The 8,754-nt window shown below is 36.9% G+C and overlaps 1 protein-coding gene across 1 annotated transcript in view; it reads left to right on the top strand.

Moving 5' to 3' along the window:
- LOC107674938 (rap guanine nucleotide exchange factor 5-like) overlaps positions 1-8,754 on the top strand; it is a 53,202-nt gene that overhangs the window by 34,443 nt on the left and 10,005 nt on the right. Inside the window, exons 10-11 of the mRNA XM_016469100.1 lie at positions 2,104-2,219; positions 2,851-2,951. Coding sequence (XP_016324586.1) covers positions 2,104-2,219; positions 2,851-2,951 — 217 coding nt within the window. The remainder of the gene's footprint in view (positions 1-2,103; positions 2,220-2,850; positions 2,952-8,754) is intronic.

Here is an 8,754-nt window from a genome sequence, read left to right as displayed (position 1 = left end):
ACTGCATTCTGTCAGCAATGTAACGCGGCAGTAACGTATAGAGACCTCGGCTTGTAACTATACTCTAATTACTATTTTGAAAATAATCAAATTACAGTAACGCGTTACTAAGTAATGCGTTACTGCCCAACACTGCCCGTGAGTCATGCCTGCAGTTCACATGCTGGCTAAACTACAACAAACAGACCCTTTATTAGAGTTCAGAGTCCAGAGTGGATTTTAAGTATTGATATATGATCAGAGTTAGATGCAAACACCACTTTCTTTCCATTTCAGACAGTCTAGTCTTCCATGGCTGGGTTAGTCTGCACTAGTAAAGTCAATGTTTGAGCACCTGAGTGTTTAAGAAATTGGCATTATGTATATAGAATTATATACAGCAATGGTTATGTCTGATATAGTTAATTGTTTTTGTACATGATGGTTGAATTTTAAGGGTGTATGAATATTGGAGATGGGATGGATTGAGTGCTTTGTTCTCAGTGTGTGTGTGTTTCAGCATGTTCAGAGAGCTGTGTAAGATTGATAACACACACAGGGCAAAGTGACAGACAGGGCTTTAACAGGACAATAACAGGGAAATGTTGGCTCCCAGAATCCTTCTTACATACAGTAACACAAAATGTGTGTGTGTGTGTGTGTGTGTGTGTATATATATATATATATATATATACACAAACACACACACACACACTATATATATATATATATACACACACACACACACACACACACACACACCTGCACATAATACATTTGCAATGGCCACAAAAAGTATTTGACACTAAAGCCCCATTTAACAAATCATGTATCCAAATGTTCAAGGGTCCAAATATATTTATGTATTTATGAATTTATTGCAAACCCCGCTAATGGCAAGTGAACATTTACCAGCCATCCATAAATATTTCATAAAGGTTGAGAAACAGAATTATTATATTCTTGTCATTGTGACAATGGGACTATTGATTTTATTTTATTTATTTTTTTTGCATATTATTGACAGATTAGTTAGTCATCATGATGCTCACACCATCATATATAAGATGAGCCAGTATTTAGCTCTGTTGATTCAGAGTTGTGTGTTATATTTCACGTGTGATTATTATTCTTATCAATCTCTTTCATAATGCATAATTAGTTTGCCTTGAACCATATATCATGTTGCAATTCTTTATGAAATTGCAAGCCATGCAAAGTAATTCCGTCAGTGGCATCTGCAAACAAATGTTGCCGTTTTCTCAGAAATAACATTTCTTAGCAATTTTTGTTTCAGACATTTTCAGTTAAGTTTTAAAATGAATTTAAATCCTAACTAACACCTTTTTTTGTGAAATGCTTTGATTGAAAATGTTTGTGCTATCTTTCTTTAAAATAAACGATGCTTTGTTTATATTTTGTTCTAATACAATAGCAGTCATATCTTGTTCAACTTGACTTAAAAGGGGAAAAAAAACAAAAAAATTGTCTTCATTTACTCACCCTCATGTCACTCCAAATCTGTATTGTCTTCTGCTGAACACAAAACAAGATATTTTGAAGAAAATTTGACTTCCATTTTTTTCCCCATACAATAGAAGTCAATGGGAACCAAAATTGTTTAGTTACCAACATTCCTCAAAATATCATCTTCTGTGTTTCACAGAAGAAAAAGTCATACAGATTTGAAGTGACATGAGGGCGAGTAAATACTGACATAATTTTCATTTTTGTGTGGGCCATCCCTGTTCAAATATGTTTTCATTATACGCTATACATACACGTACATACTGTTTACGTATATATTAAACCAACAAACCAGCTCATCACACATAACATTTCAGCATAGTCTGATTGCAATTCATGATTACGCAATATCAAATAACTAAATTACTTGAATTAATCCACCTTTCCAACAAGCAAAACATTAAAATATAAATGCTGCCTTGCGCTTACAGTAGCATTGTGTAGGATAAAGCGAACCCATTGAACAGCGTCGTTTGATGTAGGCTGTTTAATTTAAAACTGTATTGTGATGGAAATCAGGGGAGGGAGACAGACAGGGATGGGAAGACAGGGAATCTCCTTGGTGATAATGTAACACCTCCCTCCCTTCCCCCGCAGCCCTCCAGTGACGCAGCAGTCCGTGTGTGTGAGAGAGAGCGGAGCCACGAGGTGCTGCTGCCTCAGAGGACGACGTCACTGAGAGCTGCCCCCTCCTCCTCCTCCTGGACCGGGAGGTAAGCAGTCACACGCCCGCTCTCACATGCGAGCGGCGCTTGAGAGCACGCACACCCTTTCTCTCTCTCATCTCTCATTTCTCACTCTTGTCAGTCCGTCTTGCATGTAATCTGTCCAGCCCTGCCTCTTTGTCACTTTATTTTTTTCTCTCATCTCCCTGAAGTCATTCTCTCTCGCACTCAATCACACACGCACACACACACACTCGTCCGAGGATGTGCTGCATTGCTGTGTGCTCTTTCCTGTGGATCCGTTTGGCTTGTGAGGGATCTTAAACCTCACAAGAACGCAGAGAGACGGACGTCAGGCTGTCGTACTGAGACTCCTCGATTCCTCCAGGTCAATGTGGTAAGTCGGCATCGATGCCGACATGGGCAGCAGGCGTGCAGTGGCCCCGGACCCGCGCCTGGACGGAAGGTTAATGCCGGCCGCTTTGGTGGAACAGGAGGACGAGTCCTTCGATACCAGCAGCGTTGACCGAGCTATCGTGCTCACGTTCGACGTGCCGTATTTCCGATACATTGATGAGGAGGGCACGGAGGAAGAGGGCAAGGAGGAAGGCTGGTGCAGCAGTCGCTCCCTGTCCTCCATCGATGAGGAAGACTCCAGTGACTCTTCTGTCTCCCACAGGTACGCTGCCGTGCCCGCCGCCCCTGAAAAGGTTCTAGAGCATCTGCTGGGCCACCTGAGGCTGGATGAGGAGCAGAAGAGCCCCCAGAGCAGAGAGACAGGTGAGCCGTAACCTTTCACCTCAGTGGTGACACATATAGGGTCAGTGCTTTCTGCTGTCGGCCTGATTGTAGTTCATTTATCTAATAATTCATGACTTGGTATAAGTGTCAGATCAGTGGCTACTATAAGTGTTTTTAGTTCACTGTAGAAATCTGAAACAGGGCTGTTATTGTTCAAATCTAGAACTATTCAAATTTTGTTAGCTGAAATAAAAGATATGAAAAAGTCTTAAAAGAAATAAAATTGCAAGCTGAAGTACTAAAATTGCTGAAATAAAAAATGTTCTTTCAGAAATGTTAAAGCTAAATCCAAAAAAAGAACTAATAAAATAACTATCTAAACTAAAATTAAAATGATAACTGAAAATATAAAAATAAAATTCAAAACATTAATAAAAACTAATAATACAATAATACTAAATCAACTTATATCATATAAAATAATAATTTAATCATCATCTTGAAATAATAATTTAATAATAATTTAATCATCATCTTGATCATCCCTTCTAGTTCACCCAAAAATGAAATTTCACACCTTCATGTTGGTCCAAACCTTGAATGACCTTCGTTCTTCTGTGGAAAACAAAAGAAGATATTTTGAAAAATGTATTTTTTTCTTCCATAATGAAAGTCAATAGGGTCCAATGTGTTTTGGTCTTTGACTTTCATTATATGGAAAAAAAAGTTTGAAACCTTTTCAAAATATCTTCTTTTGTGTTCTGCAGAAGAAAGTAAGTCATACAGGGTTGGTATGACATGGAAGTTAGTAAATGATGACAGGATTTTCATTTGTTTTTTTTGTTTTTTTTTGTGAACCGTCCCTTTAATAAGTCTTGTTTTAGGAATAGTAGATCTGAATCTAGTACCAGGACTATTCAAGACCAGCTGCAAGTCTGAAAAACCTTCTGGAAACCTACACAAAAAATAAAGAAATTACTTTTTTTTTTTTTTTTTTCCCAATCAGCTGTGCACTTTAAATGTTGTTGCATGTGCTTCAAACAGCAGTACATTTTCTTGTTTTGTTTTTGTGCTATAAGGTTAATGATGTGCTGCTAGATCTGCTTTTAGCTGACTGCCCCACTATATTCTATCCTGCTGGTACTGAGTTATTATCTCCTGCTGTCCTGCCGTCATGGATGGCATGCTGCACCCCAGGTTTAGCTGGCAACAGTTAAACAAGCTAGGCAGACTGTGGGGTAGTTCCACCTATTGGGATGCACGTTATGTAATTTATCATTTAAAAACCTTAAATTCTTGAATGGTTATAGCATAATCATATCTGGGTCATATGAGGTAAAACTATTGTACTATTTAATGTATCCTTTTTGCAGACATACAAAGAGAGGTAGATATTCTGCCTGCTGGGCTCACATAATTTTTGATTTTCCACCAGGAATTGTTGTTGTAAAAGTATTGATTTGGATTCTCCATAGGGAACAGAACATCTCTGTAGCCCTAAAGCCATTAGGTCTGGGTCAAATGTGGAGTGAAACTGTGGGATTTGTTCAGTTATGTTTTGAAGCTGAACAAAGAAACAAATTAATTTTCAAGCTTATTTCAAGTATTTAAAATGCTTTGGTACTCTGAATTGCTGAAGTAGTGTGTGTTAGATATCAAGCTATTATGTCTCTCAGACTAGATTAGAGGAATGAGTAAGTGTTCTTCCCCTCAGAAAAAGCCTGACTCTGCTTCCTCCTCCCTCTGCATGGCGAGTCAGTCCAGCGGAGTGAGTTCTAACCTCATTAAAGACATTGATAGCTAATCGCTATAGTTCAGCTCACTTCTCTGTTGTGCACATAGAGTCTGTCTGTTTAAATCCTGCACTGCTGCTGCAGTTCTTCTGTTTGCTTTCAATGCAATTCCAGAACTCTCCTCCACTGCTGAACACAGGAAAAGATATCGTTTGTACAGTACAACAAGACCACTTATACTCATAAATTAACAAAACGAGTACTTGTATTGTGGAGTGTGAATAGTTTTTAAAGAGATGCATCCAAAAGTTAAAATGAAAGTTAATTCAGTTAATTAAATTTTTGTTATGAAAATTCTCATTTATTCACACTCAGGTTGTTTCAAATATATATGACTGATTTTCTTCTGTGGAGCACAAAAGGAAACGTTCTGAAGGAAGTTTTTTTTTCTCCATACAATGCAAGTGGATAGGGACTAGAGATTTCAAGCTCCAAAGAGCACAAAAAGCACCATAAAAGTAGTCCAAATGCATCCTTTTGCACTAGATTTCCAAGTTTTCTGAAACCATACAATAGATTTGTATGAAAAAGACTTCAATTTGTTATTGACCGAAAAATTTTTATTATTATTTTTTTAAGTCCCCATTCACATTCATTGCATGTAAATGAGCAGCTTGGAAATTCTGCTAAACTTCTCAGTTTGTGTTCTACAAAAGAAAGCCATACATCTTCTGAAAGACTAATTATTATATACATACATTTTTTTTTAGTTGAACTGTTCCTCTAAACACTGTGCTATTGAAGCACACCTCTTATTGTCACCTTTCTACTATACAAAAAAAAAAAAAAGATGTAGATGTTGTCAGAATTAACAATGACATATTGGTGGTAGAAAAGGCCACCATGATCTATGAACTGTCAGATGAAGTGGATTCACTCCTAACTGCCTGGTAAGCTCTATTCTGCTGGGAGGGTTTTATAAACACTATAAGGCTATTATGGTTTAAATGGTATGACAGAGAATAAATGAGACTTTTTGATGCAGTTTTTGAAATGCACCATCGTTACATTGGCTCAGAATGCCTGGTGATCCATGCATAGTTTTTCTAAGGCTTTTAGTGTGTTTGTGTAGTATGTCTATATTTCATTGTATTGGTACAGACTTGTGTGTTCTTGTGAACGGAGAGAGACAAAGAAAGAATTAGACAGACAGAAAGAGAGACAGAGATTCCCAGAGGACAGGTCTCAGGGGACACGAAGCTTGCTGGTGTATTATATGGGATTGTCATGCTTGCACTCCCCTCACATGAGTTTGATATGGCTCAGTATTGATTTCATACAGCTTCTGAAGTATCCATCAGCTGATCCCATAAGATTTCCGTGTTTACATCCTGCAGGACAGGCAGCTTCTGTACACAAAGGGATTTAAATGTTTGTTGTTTAACGTATGAAGCCGAAGGGAAGCGTGCAGTAAAAGTATTGATTCGTTTATGGAGAGCAAAGGTTGTTTTATTGTTTTTCCAAATGAAAGCTATCCAGCCAACTGTATCTCCCAAAAGAGCTGGAGCTCTTGGCATCTCTCAATGCTAATAAATATAGAAACAAGAAGATGTGCAATGAAATAAAGTGATTGGTAGTGGTTTGGTACGTTTATGTGCTTGCCTGTGGTTCAGTGCTTTTGTTAAAGAAGATTTTATGGTCAAAAAAGAAATGTTACAATTTTGCAACAGTGATTCGTTCGGAATAGTGTTTTGTTGTAATGCTGGCATGTGTTTTCTGCTTTTAGTCTGCGTGTGTTTGCAAGAGGTTGAAGGATTCCAGGAGAACTCTGCCGATAGCAAAGCAATCTGATCAGTTCCATTGCCAATTCGTCTTTGATTATTTCAGTGATAATGTTTATAGATCCTCAAGCCTAGAGGCTATCGTTTTATTGCATTCTTAGATTCTAGCATGTGTTCAATGAATGTAATGCTTCCTTTGTGTCCAATATGGACCATTTTCTCCAGTCATTTTCACTTTTCAGTGCTCTGCATGTAATAATGAAAAGTCTGTTTACAGATCATTGATGTGATCAATGATGTGAAATTCCAAAATACATTACTGTTTAAAACTTTAGGGTCAGTAAGATTTTATTATTATTATTATTATTATTAAATAAATTAATCATTTTATTCAGCAAAGACACATTTTGTTTTGGGACGTTTGAATTTAAAACAAAAATTGGATATAAAAATAAAGTTACAAATGCTAAGAAATTCCAAAATACAGTGGGTACGGAAAGTATTCAGACCCCCTTCAATTTTTCACTCTTTGTTATATTGCAGCCATTTGCTAATAACAAAGAGTGAAAAATTTAAGGGGGTCTGAATACTTTCCGTACCCACTGTACATTACTGTTCAAAACTTTAGGGCTAGTAAAATTTTATTTTCATTTTTTTTTTTTTATAAAAAACAAAAACAGATACTTTTATTCAGCAAACACATTAAATTGATCAAAAGTGAAAGTAAAGATATTTAAAAAAAAAATTCTAAGATTTCTATTTCAAATAAATGCTGTTCCTTTGAACTTTGTAGTCATACAAGAATCCAAGAAAAAAAAAGTATCACATTTTCCAAAAAAATATGAAGCAGCACACGTCTCCGTTCCCTCCTTCAGGGAACGAGGGTTACCATACTTAACCGAGACGTTTTTAACATTGATAATTACAAGGAATGTATCTTCAGCACCGAATCAGCATATAAGAATGATTTCTGTGACTCTGAACACTGGAGCAATGGCTACTGAAAATTCAGCTTTACCATCACAGGAATAAATGAAAAGAAATACATTTTAAAACATGCTAAAATAGAAAAGAAGTATTTTAAATTGTAATAATATTTCACAGTATTACTGTTTTTACTGCATTTTTTATCAAATAAATGCGGACTTGAAGAGCATATAAGACTTCTTTCAAAAGCATTAAAACATTTTGCTAATCCCAAACTAACTTTTCCTTCATATTATAATTTTAATAATATTTTTTATTTAATATAATAATATAATGTAATAATATAATAACAGCATTTAGATTTACATCTTGATCATCTAGATCAGCCAGGGAAATGATGTTCTAGTAACATGTATTTACCCAGTGTTCTTTAACAGTCCAAGTCAATATTGAACAAATATGATAAAGGACGAGCTCGTGTGCTTCTGTAAGGGATGCAAATAGGCTTTCCCTGATCCAATATCTTCTATTTCGGCCTTAAATGAAGTCAATCACCTGAATAGCGCTCTGGTCGGTATCTGTGTTCAAAGCCTGCTGAGGGTAATTGGCGAGCTCTGGTCAATGAGCGATAATCAAACCCTGTCCACATGGTTGAAGGAGAGACTTGTAGCAATGGCTTCATTGATGATAATAACTTAGCTCACACCAGAATTACTGAACACTCCCACGCGAATCCTGAGCAAAATGGGCCCGAAGCTGTCAGAGCTTATTCATGTTTTATGAGCATGATTTATGCAAAACAGAAATCATTTGTGTAAAATACTACTTCTAGACGTCAAAAACAAAAGGAGGGGAGCAAGTGTGTATGTGTGCTTTTCAAGAATGCTGGTAAATTTAGTGCAAACCCTTAATGAGATGAAGCTGTTTAAAATCAATCATCTGTCTCACCCTCTCATTAACTGTAACAGTCTCATTTTCTGTTTTATGCATGCTCGGGTTTCTTGCATGCATCTGTCAATATCATAAGGAGTTCACCGGGTCTGTGCCTGCAAAGCCATGAACTCTGGTATCCCTCAGCTGTCCATCAAAGCATCAGACAGCAGCTCATTTGACCTCCAGGGTTTGCCTCAGTCATTGAGATGATCATTAACTCTCAGCTTTTTTACATCATGTTTTCTAGTCAAGCTGTCACACTCTGTCTGATCGTTCCTGCAGTGTGGGTGGAAGAGCTTGAAAGAGCTTGGAAGATGCAAGAGACACCAAGAATATAGTTAGACCTACTTTTTCACTAAAAGAGGAAACACGAAACCTTGTTTCTGCTGTCATTTAGCCAAGGTTTTTGCTACAAAATTCTCTTGCAAAACAGTTTCCTGTATAATGAGTTTCCAGACGACTTAGTAT

This window comes from Sinocyclocheilus anshuiensis, unplaced genomic scaffold (assembly GCF_001515605.1).
Source record: "Sinocyclocheilus anshuiensis isolate Anshui unplaced genomic scaffold, SAMN03320099.WGS_v1.1 scaffold1544, whole genome shotgun sequence".
NCBI lineage: Eukaryota > Metazoa > Chordata > Actinopteri > Cypriniformes > Cyprinidae > Sinocyclocheilus > Sinocyclocheilus anshuiensis.
This window is presented reverse-complemented; position numbering and strand designations above follow the sequence as displayed.